Source organism: Rhinolophus hipposideros (assembly GCF_964194185.1).
Source record: "Rhinolophus hipposideros genome assembly, chromosome: 4".
NCBI lineage: Eukaryota > Metazoa > Chordata > Mammalia > Chiroptera > Rhinolophidae > Rhinolophus > Rhinolophus hipposideros.
Window position 1 is genome coordinate 6453245 of NC_138050.1, and position 20982 is coordinate 6474226.

The following is a 20982-nucleotide window of genomic DNA, read 5'->3' on the forward strand; positions in this document are numbered from 1 at the left end:
CCTTGGATAGACACAAGCTTTAGTTCAGCATGTAAAAGAACTGAAAGCCCTCACAGAGGCATGGTCCACACAGAATCCCAGATAAGGACTGAATGGTGCGTGTATGGGTGCCCTGTATCATAAAGATGCTTTATACAAACCTCAACAAGGCCAGACCAGTATTAAATCTGCAGTCAGTAGTCAGTTTTACCTTCAGCAATCTGGCTACTCCTGTCTCTGTCCTTTGCCCCCTTTACCTAACTCCTCAGACACCCGGATTCCTAATGCCCTCCCCTCAGACTTAGGAACAGCCCCAACAAGCGCAGCTCACCCAGTGTTAGAAACAGGAGACCTTTTTAGTGCCGTTAATATTAGCACAGCTAGTATGAGCCTTGGACACGGATTTATGTGGGATGAACAGTGAGGACACTGGTTGTATTTATTCTGCTTCCAGTCACATCCACTACAGGTGGCTAGAAACTTCGCTCAGGGCCCCGAGTGCACAGCTGTGCACAGAGCCCACATCTGCTTGCAGACACACTGGTGCTCAGAGGCCTCCCAGTTGTGGGGTCTAGCCAACAGTCTTTTGGACTTTGCCAAAAGTTTGCCTTTCAAAGCAAATAAAAGTCACCCAGTAACATCCCTGGTTTCCTGTAATGTGTGAAAATCATTCCCCTGCTTTCGATGACAGGCACCTGTTGCTTCCAGTCTTTGAAAGCAGCTTGGCGGCTACAGTGGCCCCGCAGTGACACAGCGCCAGCACTGCACGCCTCCCAGCTGCTTCCGACCAGCAGTAATCACTAGAAAGTGCAGGCAAACAAATGCGGAGGTAGACAAGGTTTGAGGTCCGGGACAGAGCAGACTGGGAGGCCGGACTCACCCTACCCGCCAAGAATCCCCCTAAAAAGAAAGGTTATACGGGTGCTGGACAGTAACACTGGCAAGAGGCAAAGTCTAGGTCCCTCTGGCACCCCGACGGCAGCCCCCGCCACACACCAGCCTACTCCTGGAGCTCAAGGCCCCCCTTTCTCTCAGGCCCATCACAGCAACTAGTCTCCAGTTCTATGAGAAGTTTACAAGAAAGGAGTGAATTAAAATCATTCTCACTGAGGAGTGAATGATCCACAAGTGACCTATTCCAAGTACAGTGGCTTTTTTAAAAGAAGCTCGTTACCCCAAGGAATGAGCCTCTAATGATGGGATTTCTTTAGGGTTCCTTGTGGGGAGCGGGAAGGGACCCTTCAGATGACACCCTCTCTTCTGATCAGATAGGCATAGCCCTAGGAATGGCGTGGGGCTATCAGACACCCAGCATCACGCGGCCCACCCACTAGCAAGGATTTGCTAAGCTCTGGTGTGGTTTGTACTATGCGTGGAGATCCATTCCAATCGCTGGCAATTTACTGCTAAACCATCCCTTTAAAGGGAGGAAAGGAACACTGAATTGCCCCCTCACCGTAATGCGCCTGTGCTTGCCCGTTGTCTCACGCAGGTGGGTCTCCGTACCCAGGAGTGCAAATGGATGAGGACTTCTGCGGTCGCCTGAAGGAAGGTGTCAGGATGAGGGCTCCTGAGTACGCAACGCCTGAAATGTGAGCCTGTGGCCGCCTCCACCCCCACCTGGCAGCTCTCACCCCACCAGACACCTCAGGAAGGGGTGCCCTTTTGGTTTTTAGAACCCCAGCTCTGCTCAGCCCCTGCCAGGCCCGGTTGTGCTGGGAGTACCTTCCAGAAGTGAGGCATTATCCTAGATCCACCCTCACCTCCTTGTTCTCTCTTGACCACTGACATGACTTTTTAAGGCCTCTGGCTGTAAAGTGAAGTTAGAGATTCAATTTCTAGGTAAGAATCCAGACAAAACTAAGAGAACACCCAGGAACTTGTCCCTACTCACGAAAGGGGAGCCAAAAGGGACCGAGGGATAGAAGCCGCTACTGACCAGTCCTCCATCCACACTAAAGACCAGCGAGGGGGTTCGGTTTGGAAGGCAGGGAGAAGAGGTGCAGGAGAGGAAAGGGGGGGTTTCCTGCCGGAATTAGCAGTTACGCCCCCCAGGAGGCTCCATGGGTTATAAGACTTCTTTAGACTTGTTGTAGGAACTGGCTCAGCTTCATTGTTCAGACCTTGCTCGCCTCTCTGGGACACTCTTTCTTCCTGAAGCATTTGGACGCTTTGCACTTTGCGCCCAGAGCAGGAATGCGCTGACACTGGCAGTTTTCTTGAGTTGCTGACAAGGATTTGGGCCTCTCCAGGGCGGCACCACCTTTCCTGAACTGGCCAGCGGCCCTCCCCATCCCACCCACACAATGGGGTCCTGTCCGTAGCCCTGGGATGGCCTTTGGGGCGGAGTCAGAGGGAACGAAGGAAGTGTGGGCTTGGCCAAAGTGCAAGGTCGCTGTCACTCCTTCTCATTTGGAAAAAAGGCGAGGTCAGACCCAGGACCAGGGCGAGGAGGCCGGGACTCCGGCCTGTGAAGCCCAGTTAGCAGCCTGAGAGCAGTGGGGAGCAGCGGCCTGTTCTTGTCAGTCTTCCACGGCGTCCTTATCAGGAAAGTGCAGGGAGCTTCAGGCCAAGGTCCTTCCTGAAAGCGAGGCAGATAGCTTAGCCCCAGGACTGCCCTGGGGCTGTAGGGGTGAAGGCGTGGGGAGTTTTTAATTACTTGCTTCCTTTTACGTGGTGGAGAAGGGCCAACACCAGGAGATCTGGTTTAAAATGAGGTTGTTACTTTGCACTGTGTTTCCCCACCGCAATGGTCTCCTTTGAATTTCCCAGCAACCTTGAGGAGCAGGCAGGCAGATGTTATCATCTGAATTTGGTGAGTAATATAGCTAAGCCTCTGAGAAGTGAACGGACGTGTCCTCCGTCAGCTAAGCAACAGAGCAGACAGATTTAGAAGGCAGTCCTTTGGGTCATAGGACTGTTAAATTAGGAATATAGCCCACATTCCTTAGAAGAAATGTTTCTCTAACATGTCCACTCATACTTCGAGTTAAATATTTCCTTCCACTTTTCACATAATCTGAAAATCACAGGAGGACGTTCTGTACTAACAGTACTAGTAATAACTGCAGTCCTTAAATAGGAACATTTAAAAATGTTTAGTAACCAGTTATTTAGTGCTTATTAAGTGCCAGATACTGTTTTTAGCACTTTTAACATATATTAATTTTCCTACTGCTCATAACCCTATAAAGTAGGTACTATTATTATCTCCATTGTACAGATGAGAAAACCAAGGCAAGGAACTTCTAAGTGACTTTCCACGTTGCTAGTACGTTAAGCAGACCCAGCCTGAGTCCAGAGCACAGACCGTGCCACAGGCTATGTCCCCCATTCTTCTCCTGCTTCTGGTCCAACATAACTCTAGGTATAAAGTCATGTCCACTTTGGACTAGAAACTCCCTCAGACTTTATCACACCTTTGGGTCTTTACATAAAACTCTCCGGGGTAGCACTTGCACCCCACACAGCCCACAGAAAGAGAAGGATCATTCCTCAGTTCTGGGGGGTTATTTGGAAATTATAAAAAGTAAGAAGCAGCTTCATGAAATGTTGGTTCAGAAGGCCAGAATTCAAACCTTCAGCCATTCTCGAGCATTTAAAAGCTGATGGAGAAATGTCCTCCTTGTTTGTTCCCACAGTGGGAAGGCCCGGGGTAAGGATGAAGTGCAGCTCTCAGAACTGGGATTCTGTGACCTGACCTTGGCCCAAAGTGGCATGCACTTGGGAAAGGAAGCTCTTCCCACAGGCCCCTCGCCCCCCAATCCAAGGGGGCTGCTGTGCTGGGGGCATCTGCTGTCCCTTTGTTAAGCCTATTCGCGTCGTGATGTCAAACTAACATTGGGCCCTTGGTTTTCCGCCTAGAGCCTGTTTAATCAGATGCTTTTGATAAGGGAATAAGCAGTAAATGTATTGATTTTTTTCTTCTTTCCTTTGGTGTCTGCTGAGATGATTTGCATTGAATTTTAAGCAAGATAAGTGGAAACTGGCCATCAGAAAGCAAGAATCAAAATAAAACCCAGCAAGTAGCTGTAGGTGGTCCCTGCGCCTGGTCCTCGCATCTGCCCAGGCCACTTGCTCAGTGTGACATGATGCTGACTGACATAAGCCTGGGGCCACGGACCCAGCACCCCTGTTTCCAGGGCCCCCTTTGTTTTCCCGGTTCAAGCCTTGCTTGCTTTGGCTTCCTTGTATGGATTGTCTGTGTATATGTTGAATGTTCTTCCAATGGCCTCCAAGAATGTGCTCATTGCTAGTGATGAAGGAGCCCCAGTGAACAGCCCCAGGTCGGTGGCACCTGACGTGGCCCCCGCAGCACACTCACTGAAGGGCCCTCACAGTGCTCGGAACCTGCTGACCCACTCCACAACCCCTGGGAGTTAGGCAGAGCAGGTCCAGTAATGGCAATGCAGGTCGGGAGGGACCGGACCCAGGGTCACGTTCTGAGAAGAGTCCTGACCCATAGATTTGGACAAAGCTGGGAGGATTTGCGGTTCAGACAAGTGAACTTTATGAGCTCCTGTCCCTTACTCGGAGACTTAGGACATCTGCTGAGTGGGTGCTTGTCAGAAGGCAGGACTTCAGTGGCACCTCCCACCTGTGAGGAAAGCTTGCTTTGGAAGGCTAGTGCCCACATGGGGCCACCACTCCCCGGAGTTCCAGCAGAACTTGAGGACACGTACACCTAAACCACACTGCTTTGCCTCTCAGAATTGTTTTTACTGAATGGTACTGTTTGCTGCTAAGGCTTTAGCCAACATGGAAAGACAATGTACAAGGCAGTCCCATGAAGTTGTTACCACCCGGCTGGTCATGATGTTGAGGGGCATCTAGGAGAGCCTCCTCTCAGGTGCCCATTCCGGGAATGGCCATGCTTCTTCCAAGTAAGCTCCTGACTCATGTGCACCGTCTAATGAGTAGGCCTTCTTTTCAGCAGCTTCCTGGGAGCTTAGGGCATTGCCTCTGTCAAACCACCCAGAGTCATGTAAATTTTGCGTTATTAACTTTGCCTGTAGTTTCACCTTTTTTATCTTTGTTATCTTCTCCCTGATATTCTTCTTTTCTGTTTTCTTTAACCTCCCTATACTCTTGCTGCCTTTACCAGCCACTTCATATACCTTGAAACAAAATAGGGATATTCTTAAGAGATGCTTGGAGCTGTTGGTGCAACCTGAGAGCACGTCGCTAAGAAATGGCAGAGGTCAGATGAGTGCTGGAGCTGCTCAGGCCTTTCTATTAACACCCAGGTCCTAGCATTGAAGTAATGTCTGCAGTACAGCTTAAGAATTCGTGGAAGGAGCAGCGTCCTCTCTTCCCAGAGACCCATCAAGCTTCCTTTACTGAGGAATCTTTACTGAGTGTTTGTATGCCGGGCCCTGGGCAGGACAGTGGAGGTCAGGACAGTGGAGATAAGGTCCCTCCCTGCCCACACAGCGCCTATAGCTGGGTGCTGACCCAGCACCAAGTTCCAAGCCCATTTGGCTTTTGATCCGACTCGGTCAGTGTCCTCTCTAGTCCAGATCTCCTGCGAGAAGACTCTACTTACAGTAAACATCTCTCGAGAGCAAAGAGCCCAAAGAGTAAATCCTTAAGCCGGTGTGCACAGGGCTCTGGCAGGTGTCCTGCGGGGCAGGGGAAAGGGCAAGTAGAGATCTGAAGTCCCTGCAGACACAACCAACAGCAGAGCCCAGCACCTTTACATCTGAGATGTCAGAGGACAGGAATCACACAGGGACCCTGCTGACAATTAAATCCCAGGACAAGATGCAGCTTCTGTAACATGAAGACAAAACGTTTTCACGTCCAGAAGCTCAGCCTGTTCTTCTTGCCTTCAGTGGCAGGAAGCCAGTTTGTAATGGCAGCTTTGACATGCTGGGGGGAAATCAGCCACATGCAAGGAGCATGCACACAGCCCAGGGAAATACAGTCAACGTGGACTTCCACGGTTTGGAAGTGACATGTGTCCTGCAGGCAAGGCCTTCTCCACTGGTGTCCACTGTGAGCTCAGTAGTGGAACTGGGAGAGCTGGGAGAGGCCACGTGCTCCTAGGAAGCTTGGGCCGACCTCCCAGGCACACTGGCCACCCTTTGAGATTTGTGTCTGTGTTCACTTTCTACTTTTAAGGACGTTGTCCTGCTTTTGACAGTGAGGGAGGAGTGCGACACTTCATAGGCACGTGAACAGTGGCGCCCCTCCCCAAAGAGCCCTGCTTTCTTCACAGAAGACAGCCCTTCTCCTCTGCAGGGACAGAGCCATTCCAAAGAGCTGGGGTTGTGATGGGCCCTGGAGGGTGCTTTGGTAGTCTGCCTGGGTAGACATGTTTCCCACAGCCAGCAGGTCCTGGCCATGTTAACAGCCCTTCTCTTATGAGTTGGGGCTGCCCTCCCAAACCTACAAATGAAGGCAGACCATCATCCTTACATGCATGACAGCGCCCATCGCTTTGCTGATGTGATATGTGGGGCGATCTATGTAGCTGCCAGTGCTCTCCAGCTCTTTCTACTGTGCTTTCACCCGACAGCTATCAGATCATGTTGGACTGCTGGCACAAAGACCCCAAAGAAAGGCCAAGATTTGCAGAACTCGTGGAAAAGCTAGGCGATCTGCTTCAAGCCAATGTACAACAGGTAAAGCTAAATTTATCTAGAATATCAGAAGCCAAATGCCTTTGAATGTAGGTCAAGGGGGTTTTCACTTGTTGTTTTTAATAGTTATTGATAGCTGAGATTGGCAGTTTAAAAAAGTGTGTGTGTGTGTGTGTGTGTGTGTGTGTGTGTGCAAGCATGCAAAATTATTTTTGCAAAACACAGCTAAGATTGTGGAAATGACAGTTGAAGATGACATAATGTTTCACAGAAATAGTTTGAAGTAGAAATTTGTGCAATTAGAGCTGTATCTTTGGTATTTTAGGATGGCAAAGACTATATTCCACTAAACGCCATACTGACAGGAAACAGTGGGTTTACATACTCAGCTCCCACCTTCTCGGAGGACTTCTTCAAGGAAGATATTTCAGCTCCAAGGTTTAACTCAGGAAGTTCTGATAATGTCAGGTAGGATATCTTTCTTTTCCCAAATTTATGGTATATAATTTTCAAACATACAGAAAAACAAAGCCTACCCCCTAACTGTAACTGCAGCTGACATTTAGCCCTATTTTGTCCATATCTACTATTTCCGTATCCATATCTCTGTATGTTGACGCATTCTCTCACGTGTGTATTTTTCTTTTTGCTGAACCATTTGAAAGAGGGCTTTAGGCACTGTGACACTTTACCCCTAAATACTTGGGTACGCGTCTTGTAATAAGGACATTCTCCCATGTAGCCACACCAAAATTATCACAAAGAAGTTGATAATTCTTTAATATTGTTAAATAGTCAAATCTCTCCAAATGTCTTTTATACCTTATTAAAAACAAAAAGCAGGATCCTATCAAGAATAACACATTGCAAAAAAAATTAAATAAAAATTTAAAAATAAAAAAAGAATCACACAGTGCCTTTAATTTCTTTAGTTTCTGTCATCTATCTTATTCTAGAATAATTCTTCCATCTGTTTCTTCCCCAATGACATTGACTTTTTCCATGAGACCTTAGCTAAAACTAAACAAGCTGAATTTTGGTTTCGTGCCTGATAAACGGACATATCTGTCATTACTGCAGAGGAAACTGGAGAAAGGGGTGAGGGGAGAAATGTTTGCCGAGTGCCTCCAGTGGTGCTGGGGGGATCAGCATGTTAGTACTAATGGTTACACAGGTATCACACGTGTCTAGTACTAGTCACACGTGTAACACGTCATTACTAATGGTCCCATGTGTGTCGCACACATCCAGTTCCAGTGGTCACGCAGACTGCTGTGCGGTCGGCACTGTGCTAGGCTCTGCGCCTACCCCCACTCCTTTAATGCTCCTGACAGTTCTCTGAAGGAGATGTCACTATCCTCCGACAGGTGGGGGGGCATTGAGGCGCCGTGGAGGGGAGCTCGCCAAAATTGTGCAGCTAGAGAGTGGCAGGGTAGAGCTTCTGACCAGGTTTTCTGACAGCCCCTTCCTATTCCCACGCAGTCAGGACTCTTTAGGCCTCGGACCGTCCCGTGGGCCTTCTAGCATCTTCATCTGCAGTAGGCACAACTCCAGGCTCTGGCTTCAGGCCAGCCAAACTTTGGCAAGTGACGAGGGAAGGCATGGGGAAGAGCTGCGACAGTCTGAAAAGACTGACCGCTGCCTGTGACAGGCCTGGCAGCCCATGGCCAGCCCGTTTGTGGCGGTGGGTTTCAGGTCTGTAGCACTACTCATACTTCACAACCAGCCCAAGAAGCTAAAACAGTTGAGTCAAGGGGAACTCAACTACTTAACAGTTGAGTTAAGTAGTTTTCTTAAAGATAAGAAAACTAGCTTGGATGAAATAAATTGGCAGGGTCTGACTGGGTCAGAAAGGGGTGGGGAAGGAAGTGACAAAGTTATTGGGGCCCTTCCAGTATGTTGCTCAGCCTTGGCCCTAAGAAATGGGGCTTGGCAGATGGTGACGGGGTATCAGAGTGAGAAACTCAGCAGGCGAACTCGTCTTATGTCTCTGACAGTCTTTCCTAACACATCGCCAACAACCGGTCAGGAGGCAGTGCAGGGAAATCACAAATACTACCCATTTCTGTAACCACAGAAGAGAATATACCTAGTACTCAATTACACCATTACATCAGCTGCGTGACCTCGGCGGGTCATCGTATTTGTCCCGTCACATCCCTTCAGAAGTAGGCAGCTACCTGATAAAGTCGTATCACTTCTCTGGGCATCATTTCTGATTCCACAAGGGACCAGAGGCCTATCCACTATTCTCTCAAGCATCCCTCGGGTTTTGCTCGGAACTATCCAGTGTGGATTAGCAGCCATGGGACGAAGTGGCGTCACTGCCAGGACCCCAGGGGAACACAGCAGGAGAATTTCAGCCTCAGGAGTAAGGTGATTCCTTCTGGTATTTTGGCTCATCTTAGCTGCGATTTGTGCCCACTGTCTCCTGACCAATGAAAACTGAATGCATTTTCCTGTCCTGATTTTTCTGTCTGTTTCCTCCTTAGATACGTAAATGCTTTCAATTTCATGAGCCTGGAAAGAATCAAAACCTTTGAAGAACTTGCACCAACTGCGACCTGCACACTTGATGTAAGTATTGGAATTACCCACTCGATGCCCCTCAGTAGGACCCTTTGCCAGACTCCATCCAAACAAACTCCAGCAGTCTGGCGGCTCTCAGTGAGTGGGGGCTGACATGACAATTTCAGGGGGACTCACAAGACCCAGCTATACAGCTCTCATTTAGAAGTAGGTAATTCCGTAGTTTGAAGATGGCCCAGAATTCACTCCATGGCCCAGGTCCTCGACTGGTTGTAAGTTGTCCCTTTGGAAACTTCACTTTGTGTTTCTAAACTTCTTGGCTATCAGTGATGGGACCCTGCTTTCCAGAGAGTAGTGGAACGCAAAACTGTGAGTGGCTGGTGAGTGGTGACGTCACAGGCAGCTCTCCCATTTGGGTAGCCTGAGACCCAGAAGGAGTCTGTCTGGTAGCCAGGCCTGTGCTCCTCCCTACTGAGGGGAGGCTGGACAGCGTGTTCCTACCCAGTCACCCTGCGAGGAGCAATCGCAGCAGTGCGGCAAACAAGAGGGCTCAACCAATGTGTCTCTTTAAAGTTCTGGAACGTGGCGTTGAGAGAGGATGTGGAGGAGAGGGCGGGCAGGGTGGGAGTGCCCGCCATCCCAGTCCCCTCCACTCAGGTGACCTGCAGGTGAGCACTGTTGCCACTGAGTGGGCTGGAAATGCTGGCTCCAGGACCCGCCCACACTCACTGTGTCAGTGTCATGCAGGGTGTCATGCGGGGCCTCTGGTCCCGCTCCCCACATAAGAACGCAGGACATGGTGAGGCCAAAAAGGAACACCCACGGAGCCATAGGTAGGGGAGTCATACCACTATATTCTTTCTGGCGGCTGAGCTGGAGACACAGGAAGCAGGAACCACACGGTCTGCAACCTGCCGTCTACTACTCTGCAATCCGCAACCCGCAATCCGCCGCTTGCTAGCTCAGCCACCATCTGCTGCTACTGTAGCCACGGCAGTTATATCAGTGGCCAATGGCTCACTGGTTACAGCTGACGGCCAACTAGCCACAGCTGATGGCCATCCAATCCCAGTTGATGGCCATTTACTACCTGAGCCAGCATCTTTCCGTGTGAGGCCGAGAGCCTGGAAACTGCACTCCTGGCTCTGTCCCCACAATCAGGCTCTGCACCGGCACAAGGGCCCCAGGGGATTCACCTGCACGTGAAAGTTTGTAAAGCACCTATGATGCCCATGTCCCACAGAGGGCCTGGAAAACCAGCTACAGTGCAAACAGTGTGGTCTGTGACGTAGCACAGTGTGGGCACAGCGCCAGGAGTGCAGTTTCCAGGCTCTCGGCCTCACATAGAAAGGTGCTGGCTCAGGTAGTAAATGGCCATCAACTGTGATTGGATGGCCATCAGCTGTGGCTAGTTGGCCGTCAGCTGTAACCAGTGAGCCATTGGTCACTAATATAACTGCCGTGGCTACGCTAGCAGCAGATGGTGGCTGAGCTAGCAAGCGGGGATTGCAGCTAGCAAGGGGAGTTGGTTGGTTGGCTGGCAGAGAAGCAGATGGCAGGTTGCAGATCGTGTGGCTCCTGCTTCCTGTGTCTCCAGCCCAGCCGCCAGCGAGACTATAGTGGTGTGACTCCCCTACCTACGGCTCCGTGGGTGTTCCTTTTTGGCCTCACCGTATCCTGCGTTCCTATGTGGGGAGCCGGACCAGAGACCCCACATGACACCCTGTATGACACCCTGCACAACACACCGTCACCGTGAAAACACCAAAACTTCTTCAAACACAGCAGATAAAGAGGAAAAGATGAGTAAAACATTTAAAAACCTCACAACTAAGCTGCAGAAAACAAAGGTGGAGTAGCTGGAAATTTTGTTTTGCTGCTTCGTACCTTGGTATTAAGTCTAAGGGCGACACTGAGCAAGCATGGAAGATCTCTCCCAATAGCACCCTTTCCGCCCTCACAGGAGGAGCGAGGCGGCCTCACAGGCCTCAGAGCCAGTGGCCAGAGGCATTCCTTGCAGCTGAGCAAGTTTAGAATGGTCAGTGTAGAGACAATGCTTTGTCCTAGTGGGCAGGGCTTGCAGAGGTGAGAACAGCTGGAGTGACTTGGGGAGGGGGTATCCCCCAGGTTATCCCCGACTTGGCGTGGAGCTCTCTGGGCCACGCAGGAAGTGTGACCTCTTCCCTTCCCGCCAGGATCTCCGGGTGGACGGGGGAACTCTGAGGACCTCTCCGCTGCTGAGGCGCTTCACCTGGACCGACAGCAAACCCAAGGCCTCAGGGAAGGCCGAGTAAGGGAGACGGCTGCCTTTCCGTGGGCCCTGACGGAGGGGCGTGAAGGAAGTGCTGGGAAGGGGGTTTCGTGAGCCGGTGATTTGAGAGCTGGTTGCCCCCCTGAACCACAATGTCCAGGCAATGCAGAAAAATAATATTTTTCCCCAGAAAGGCAAGAAGGAGGATGTGGGGACAAAGCCCGAAAAAGCAGTTTCCAGGCTGTCGGCCTCACATAGAAAGGTGCTGGCTCAGGTAGTAAATGGCCATCAACTGTGATTGGATGGCCATCAGCTGTGGCTAGTTGGCCGTCAACTGTAACCAGTGAGCCATTGGCCACTAATATAACTGCTGTGGCTACGCTAGCAGAGGAGGAATGGGGGCTAGCAAGAGCGGATTGCAGAGAGGTGGATGCCGCCGGGGAGAATATAGTGGTATGACTCCCCTATCTATGGCTCCGTGGGTGTTCCTTTTTGGCCTCACCATGTCTTGCGTTCTTATGTGGGGAGCGGGAGCAGAGACCCCGCCTGACGCCCCGCACGACAGAGGACATAAAATCAGACATGAGTATCATGCTCTAGGAAGGAAGCCTGGGGCTTAAGAGAAAAGACGCAGAAAGCCTCAGGAGAAACAGGCAGCCCAACCCATGGAGCGCGGTGCTGAGGCGGAAGGGAACCTCTCTGCCCTACTGTGAGCAGCAAGCGGATGGAGCCGTGCTGCAGGGGCGCTGCAGGGGCGGGAAGAGAGGCTGGCCCTTAGGAATCCCACCTGCAGTTTGCACAGGGGTCACGTGCTGTTTTCCAGTCCTAAGATGTGCAGCCCTGAGACCCCTTCTTGTTTGACCCCAGTCCCCTCCCTCCCTCCATCCGGTGACCCCCTGACCGCCACTGTCAGAATTATATAGGCCCTGGTTTTATAGTGCACTGCCCTGCGCATCATTTCGGGGTCTCTGCTGGTCCCCACCTAGGAGTAGTGCTGGGTGGGGAAAGGCTGGGCCTGTCAGGCACCCTTTCCTCCCTTCCTCCCTCCCTTCCTTCCTTTTTTCCTTCCTGCCCTGGTTCAAATGCCTGCCTGTCTCACCCGCAGGCAGAGCCCACTCGCCTCTTGCCTGTAACTCAGGAGTCAGCACACTTTCTCAAGAGGCCACAGAGGAAGCACTACTCAGCCCTGCCACTGTAGTACACACAGCCCTGGGCAATGCGTAAGCAAGGAGGCACGGCTGTGTCCCGATGACCTTGATTAACCGCACGGTGGCTGTGGCCAGTGGGCACATGGAAGGGGGCTTCGCATCGTTAGTCAGTCAGGGAAATGCAAACCAAAGCCACAGTGAGACGTGCTTCGCGCCCACTGGGATGGCTAGGATCAAACAGTTAGTGTTGGTGGGGATGGGGAAAAGGTGGAGCCACTTCAGCCGCCGTGGAAATGTGAAATGGTGCGGCCACTCCAGGAAACAGCGTGGCAGTTCCTCCAGCTGTTCAGGGGAGTCTCTCTGTAATCCAGCGGTTTCACTCCTAATGTGTGTACCCGACAGAAATGAAAACACAGACAGACAGACACGTGGATACACATGTTCACAGTGGCATTATTCATAATGGCCCAAAGTCGAAACAACCCAGATGCCCACCAAACGGATGAGAGGATACGTAAAATGCAGTGTATCCACACAGTGGGGTACCTGTCAGGTACTGACACAGGCTACAGTGTGGATGAGCCTTGAAACCGTTAAGTAAGAAGCCAGTCATAAAATACCATGTACACGACTCCGCTTAAAGAAAATGCCCAAAATAGGCCGATCGAGAGGGACCCGAAGTAGACCAGTGTCTGTGTAGGCGGGGTGTGGGGTGTGGGAAGAGGAACGACTGGGTGTACTGATGGGTTTCGGGGGATGATGGTCGCACCCGCTGTGAATATGCTAAAACCACTGACCTGTGCCCTTCAAACAGGTGAATTGTATAGTATGTCAATCCTATCTCAGTAAAGCTGTTGTTTAAAATGACAAACAGGTGGCCAGAGGCCAACCCCCAGGCGGTACTTGCAGCCCCTGAGCTAAAGCAGAGGAGGGTGGCACGTGCCTCCAGGTGACACAGTTAGCGCAGTCCACCCAGCACAAGTAACCTCAGAGGACCGGGACACTTCCAGGCAAAGTGCTCCTGGGTGTTTCCTTTCACCACCAGCACAGCAGTGGCACCAGAGGCCGGCACCCCCAGTGCTCAGGGCACAGGTGAGGGAGGAATGGATGGGTAAGCGCATGGTCCCACGCTCTGTGCTTCCTGTTTTGGAACACTCAGAAGATGGGTGGCCCCATGTGTCTGTATCTTTGTGAAGAAAGGAAAACCATGCATTACATCCTCTACTCCGAGACTGAAAACACAGAACGTGGAGCGAACGCTCGCCCTGCTAGTTCGGAACCACCCCAAGTAATGTGATGGAGCGCAGCTTCACTCATTCTCGTCCCAGCTATCAGAGGAAAGTAACCACGAAAGGACAAGGTTTGCCTTCTTGTGGCTGTCTTAGGCTGGACGTAACATACAGAACATAGAAGCCAGTGTCTTCACCTTGGAGCCTTGCTCCTCATATACGGTCCCCAGATGTCAAGTGTTCTCCTGCAGAACACAAACATAAGAGGGAGGCATTTGCACAAAGCTTTTTGTATGACGCTCTATTCGTTTCTTGAGGCCACTGTAACAAACGACCGCAAACTTCATGGCTCAAAACAAAGGAACGTTTTCTCTTGCAGTTCTGGCAGCCAAAGTCCAAAACCAAGGAGTTGACAGGGTCCTGCTGCCTCCAGAGGCTCTGGGGCAGACTCTTTCCTTCCCCCAGCTGCTGGTGGCTCCAGGCATTACTGGGCTCATGGATGCCCTCCTGTCACCTCCGCCTGTGTCTGGCTGGGACTCTCCCTCTGCCTGTCCTAGGACGCACGTGATTGCCTCAGGGCCCACCTGGGTAGCTCAGGCTGAGCTCCTCCCGTGAAGACCCGCAGCTTAACCACGCCTCTTGCTGTACAAGGTGCTATTGACAGGCCCCAGGGTCTGACATCAATATTTGGGGGTGAGGAGCATTTCGCAGCCTCCCACAGTAGCTAACCAGCCCAAGAGCGGAGAAGGGCTGTACCCCAGTCTTGCAGCCATTTTCCCCGTGGAGTTATGGATTTGCATGATCTCATCACAGCCCAGCTGGCAGCAGAGGGGCCCTGTGCAGCTCAGAGCAGAGAGTCTGACCAGAGGTCGAGGTGGGGTTCAACGACCATCGACTCTAGGACAGTCGTGACTAAATGCTGCATCACAAAGGAGTGGACTTTAGTGTTTGATGTCAAGAAGCCGCTTTTGTACATGTGATTTTTCCTTTTTGTTTTCCTTAGCCTGAGAGTGACCAGTAAGAGTAAGGAGTCGGGGCTCTGTGACCTCTCCGGGCCCACCTTCTGCCATTCCAGCTGCGGGCACGCCAGCAAAGGCAGGCGCAGATTCACCTACGACAACTCCGAGCTGGAAAGGAAGGTCGCGTGCTGCTCTCCTCCCCCAGACTACAACTCGGTGGTCTTATACTCCATCCCACCCATCTAAGGTTGGACACACAGCCTGATTTCTACAAGCACACGTGTATGTATGCCCCCAGAAAACTAGCTTTTGCCAGTATTATCCACGTATAAATTTACACCTCTCCCATTCCACAGGAGCCAGCTGCTTTTTGTGATTTTCAATAGTGCTTTTTCCTCTTGACTAACAAGAACGTAACCCCAGATAAACAGAGTAACAGTGACAAGTGAAGACGGCCCTGCTGAACCCTCACCTCAGTGTTAAAGGTCTTTGCAAGCCGTAACACTTGCCTGCTCCACCTCTGTGCCTTGGACAGTTCAGAAGGGACACTGGCCACGCCAGGCGGCCACACACCTTAAGCCGCCGGCCTAAACAATGCCTCTGGGTCCTCTCAGATGTGACATGTAAGAAGGAAAGAAGGGAGAAAGGAAGAAAACAGGACGGGGCACGAGAAGGCCGCTGAGCTGGACCACATGCAAGGGAGAGGGTGGGGAAGGGGGGGAGGGCTGCGAGGTCCTTCAGGGGCATGTGCAGCCCTCACCTGACCTCTGCTTCTGAGAGCCCTGCTGGGGGCACAGGACAGGGGGTGAGGGACATTTCTGGATTCTGGGAGACAAGAAAAGGACAAACACTTTTTGGAACTACAAAGCAAATTTTAAAGCTTTAGCTACAGGGCTGGTTTTCTGCCCATTCCTACATGTGGCACACTTTTTATTTCCAGCAGAGGGTGGTCACATCTGAGGCCAGACCACTGGCCACTGGCCACTGAGAGCTCACCCCATGCCCAGCTGGCCCCCTGGCCTGCCACTTGGCATAAGGCTCCTAGTAAGCTAATCGGAATGAGTCTTGTCTGTTAGGGTTATGTTGGGCTCGAAGCCACATTTTAAACAAATAACCTCAGACTCTACTTTGAGTGTCAATGTATAATCAAGACACAACTCAGTCTTTTGTATTAACCTGTTTTGTACAGTTAATTATAAAAGGAAGCCGAGGAGAAAATGCAGTCTTGTGCAGGGTTTTCTCTCTACCAAAATGAGGACAGATGAAATTTAAACAGATAAGGCGAGTGAAAACCCCATCTCGATACTAAGCGAACCAACTCACTGTAACAGTTGGGACCCGAAGGATAGGAAAGTCAGTCATGTTCCCTTTTTATTTAATTAGGATTCACTATCTCTTGTTTGTCTCCTGGGAAGATGTGTGAGAGCATTAACCAATGTTTACTAAGCACTTTATGCTCCTTGAGAAAAAAGGTGGTATGTAATTTATGCAAGATAGTTCTAGAATTGGGACTCAGGATATCAATCAGCCAGCCACAGGCGAAAAGCCTCTTTCCATGGGCTTTGGACCTTGTCTTGGGTCTGAGGATGATGGAAAGGGGAGACAGGGTACAAAAGGGGGCCCACTGTTCAGGGTCTAAGAACCCCGGAGCCCGGCTGGCCGGCTGACTCCTGCACCTTCTGAAGCCAGTCAGAGCTGGGCAGGCAGAGCGGGTTGTTGCTGCTGGCAGAGGACAGTCTGCTTCCATTACGTTATGCATGTAACTTAACTCTAGAACCTGAAATATAAGTAACAGAAGAATCTTTGCTGACTTCCCTGTGTCATTGTCTGGTTTCAAGGTTCTTTGAAGAGATGGAAGAGTCAGCACTTCCCAAGTGAGAGGTGGGGGTGAGGGGGGGCCTGTGGCCAGCCCAGGAGCCAGTCAGGCCTCTCCACCAAGCGCCAGGGCCAGAGGGGAAAAACTTCGTTCTTCTTCTTTACATGCACAAAAGCACCTGTGACAGCTGGCAATAGTGTAAACCAGGTAACCAGAAGGGGGTTAAACATGGGGAAAATAAAGGAAGACCTCACTCAATTCTCTAGGTTTTTCAGATTGGATAGAGATCCAACAATTAGTGAAAACAAAGGAAGACCTTAGCTCTGTGTGTAATGTCTTGATTTCAGTAATCTAATTCTTAATCACAAGACCTTAGTTAAAACCATCTTACCAAAAGAAAAACATCTCTTAGAACTATGTTAATTCAGTTTCTTAAAAGACTCTGGTGTGTAGACCACGTGAGTCATCAGTCAAAATATGTTCCCATCTGGAGCCTTAACACAGAACACTGGAAGCTTGCGGTAATGGGTAGTCTGTCTAGTTGCAAAGTGCTTGCCAGACTGGTTCATTAAACCAGTCCTGGAAACGAAAACACTAATTAACTGATAGGATGCTTAGAACCATTGGTCATATATGACAAAAATGGTTGGCACTAACAGTGCAAGAACCAGCACCTCCTTTCAGGATCTGAGACAATGTACGTGTGACAGCATGTGTGGAACAGGACAACTACATGCAAGCAATGACGCTCAGACCTCAGTTTTAGCCCCTGGAACAAATCCATCCAAATCCTGGAAAATGTTACTTAGGTCTTCTAGCTACGCCTTGTTTCCCAGCCCCGGAGAATGTCAAACAGGAAACAGCCCCTTGGCGTCCCCTTTTCATTGATTAAAGGAGGAGCACATCTCTGACAGCGGGAGTAGCTATGTGTATATATATATAGCGCGTGTGTGTTTTGTGCAGAACTATTTAAGGAAACTGGAATTTTAAAGTTACTTTTATATGGACCAAGACTATATGCTGCACATGTTCAGACACAATTGGTCCTACATCTCTAGTCACCATGAATGTATTTTGTATGCTATCTTCATATAATAAAGTTAACTTCAAAACATGGATGTATTTCCTTCCTGATTTGCTTACACATGAAAACGGCGTACACATTTCACTGGGAGTGGTAACTGGCGTTCTGGGAGAGCTCATTAAATACCGATTATTAAACTCTGCACTGCGGGTGAGGGCCGAGCTTCCTCTCGATACTACAGCATGGCCGTGCTAACAATCGGGACGCTGTAAGAACGAGTTCACACCAGGCAGGCTGCCCAGAAAACTAAACACTAAAATGAGATCACAAGGAGAAGGTGCAGACCGAGTGCTGGCTGCAGATGAAAGTGCCCTCAATTTAAAAAGAGGCAGGCTTTCCCAAACACTAATTTTCAGCTAATAAACAATTACCACAATTACAGGGTATGTGTGTGCGCGCAAGTGTGTGAGAGGTTGTGTGCAGGAAACCATACAAAAGTAGGTGGCAAAAGCCCGAGACACACAGCTTCCAGGCCAGCAGTACACGAGCTACGTTTCCCTCGGCTTTGTGGCGTGCACCCTCGGAAGAGAACCAAACGATGCGGTGTCTAAGTGACAACCCTTGTCTTAGAAGTGGTCACCACCATCCCCTTCCTAGTAACACCGCGAGGAAACTGGATTGGAGAGACTCTGTAAGGGAAAACGGACCTTTTTTGGGGACAAAGACAAGAAAAAGGGATAGATGACTAATCCAGTAAATATGTGGTTAACTGAAGGGGGCAAGAAGCATTTTTATCTTCAAGAATCTGAAATTCTTTAAAAGTATTATTGGTTTTCATAACAGAAGAGTAAAGTCACTCATTTAGGCAGATGATTTGAAGAATGCTCGAGCAACTGGCGTCATGGTTTAGAAGTTTTCTCATGACTCTGGAAACTTACAGGACATTTGGGAATTGAGTTTTTTCTTTCCTCCAGCAGGATGGCCCCGTAAGGTTTATTGGAGTCCTCGGTGTTAATCATATTACCAGACTTTAGGGTTTCACAGGCCAGGAAATTCTTCAGAAATATCCTGGGTCCTAACACAGGGATGAGTAGCTTTCTATTTCTGGAACTAAGGACATTTAAGGGAGAAAAAAACCAAAAAACAATTAGATACCACTAATGTTCTCTTTTTTTATCTGGGTGTGGTACCTAAGTGTGTTCACTTTGTGCTAATTCATTGAGCTATAAACTCGTTTGCAAATGTGTGTGTGTGTTACGTTATTCCTTAGTAAAAGATTATCTTAAAAAAGAGAATCTTTTGAAAACATAGTTTCAAAGAGTAATGGCTTAAATTTATAATATATAAAATATATATTAACTTTATGTGCCAGCAACTATTCTAAGTGCTTTAGAGGAAAAAAACCATGGTTTTCATAGCAATCCAACGTGATAGGTACTGTTAGTAGGCCCTGCGTGTCAATAGGAAAATTGAAATAATCACAAGACCTACCAGCACCTGTGCTCATACAGTCCGCCTTCCCTTCTCCATGGGCAACTCACAGCACATACTGGTGCACGTGACCCCTTCCTCGCGTCATCTTCTCAAGGACACTGCTGCAGCAATTCCCACCCTCTCTCACCCCCATCATATTTTCCCCTTTCCACTGGATCCTCTCCCACATCTTAGGGGAAAGCTTACCTCTCTCCTTTCCCCTCCAGCTACCACCCGTTTCTCTATTCCTCTCTGCAGCAAAATTGCTTGAAGAGTCGGTTCCACTCCTCATCTCCGATCCCCCACCTCCAGCCCAGCTTTCCCTTGCACACTCCCAAAATTGCTCTCCACAAGTTGATCAGTGACCGCGTATTGCTAAACCCAATGGCCCATTTTCAGTCTCCATCTTTCTTGACCCATCAACAACTTGACCGTTATTCCTGAAAACACCTTCACTAGACTCCAGGATGTCACATTTTTCTTCCTATCTCACTGGACACGTCTCTCCTTTACTGGTTTTTTCTTTTCTCTGACCTTTGAACATTGTCCCCATTACCCGAGCACTCTGCCTTGGGCCCGGCTCTCAGTCTACACAAACTCCATCGTCTCCACCAACTTCAGGCCTTTACATGACACCTGTATGACTGTGACTTGCAAAATTACATGTAAGGACCAGATCTCCCCCGACACCCCGAAGCTATGTGTACACAAGTGCTAAATTGACATCTCCTCTTGATGCTTGGCAGGCTATTTCCCAAAGATGGCTGCAACAGTAGCTCTCATCCCACAAGACCTTTGGCAATGTGCCCTTGCCACGTCCCCATTAAATTCCTCTCCCCAGAATCAGAGCTGGCTTTGTGACTTGCTTATAATGGACAGAATGTGGCAGACCTGACACTGCATGACTCAGAGGCCAGGTCAGAAAAAAATCATGCATTTTTCACCAGAGCTTAAAGGTATACTCTCTCCAAAAGCCCCCACTAGAGACCCAGTCAGCTGCGTGGAGAAGCCTAAGGCACATAGAGGGTCCACGTGTGCTCCCACTGGCAGTCCCCAGCTGGGCCTACCCTGTGAGTGTTCAGTTCAGGTGCCAGATGAGATGACGTCAGTCCTCAGCCACTGGAATTTTCCCAGCTAGGGTCCAAACACAATGGAACAGAGAAGCCATCCCCACTGTGCCCTGTCCAAATTCCTGACCCACAGGATCCCTGAGGAGAATAAAATGGTCTTCTGCCATTCAGTTTGGAGTTCTTGTTACAAAACCAGAACAAGTATGTACTAAACATCTCAACCAGGCCCCAGACCAAACTCCCAATTGTCTTTTCTCTCTTCCCTCTCCTCCGTCTCACCCCCCCACCCCAAAAAAACCCCTTTGATCCTACAACAATCTCTTTAAATTCAGTAGCATCCTCCATCCTGTGAGCAGCGGGCCAAAATCTTAGGTCATTTTGACGTCTCTTCCTTTCTTACGCCACATGCAATAAACCAGGACATCCACTGGGCTCTGCCTGTGAAATATATTCAGAATCCAATCCCTTCACACCACCCCTACCGCTGTCCCCCAAGTCCCAATCACCATCATTTTTCACTTGAAATCCTGCAAGAGCTGCCTAACCAGCAGCTGAGTAGATCCTTTCTGCATGTTGTATCCCGTCCTTCCTCTGCTCCCAATGTTCCCGCAGCTTCTCCTTCCCCGGAGTAAACGACAAAATAGCCTTAAAACTTGCCTACAAAGCTCTTCCCCTCCTGTTACCTTTCTGTCTCCCCTTCTCACTCTGCTCTAGCCAGGTGGCCTTCCTGCCGTTCCTCCAATACTCCTCGACCTGGAATTCTTTCCACCCAGATATCTGCACGGCTGGCGCCTTCTCTTTCCCTGCTCAAATATCACCCTGTCAGTGAGCCCCACCACTCAGCTCATCCCACCGGAAATTCTATCGCCACCCCCATACTCTCCACATCTAGAGTTGGAAGACGAAATACAGGATGGCCT

General features: G+C 49.9%; 1 protein-coding gene across 1 annotated transcript in view; it reads left to right on the plus strand.

The window, feature by feature from the left end:
- FLT1 (fms related receptor tyrosine kinase 1) overlaps positions 1 to 17611 on the plus strand; it is a 160624-nt gene extending 143013 nt beyond the window's left edge. Inside the window, exons 26-32 of the mRNA XM_081046004.1 lie at positions 1472 to 1571; positions 6500 to 6605; positions 6889 to 7031; positions 9056 to 9140; positions 11288 to 11382; positions 14724 to 14961; positions 15036 to 17611. Coding sequence (XP_080902130.1) covers positions 1472 to 1571; positions 6500 to 6605; positions 6889 to 7031; positions 9056 to 9140; positions 11288 to 11382; positions 14724 to 14925 — 731 coding nt within the window. The 3' untranslated portion in view covers positions 14926 to 14961; positions 15036 to 17611. The remainder of the gene's footprint in view (positions 1 to 1471; positions 1572 to 6499; positions 6606 to 6888; positions 7032 to 9055; positions 9141 to 11287; positions 11383 to 14723; positions 14962 to 15035) is intronic.
- Positions 17612 to 20982: the final 3371 nt, after the last annotated feature.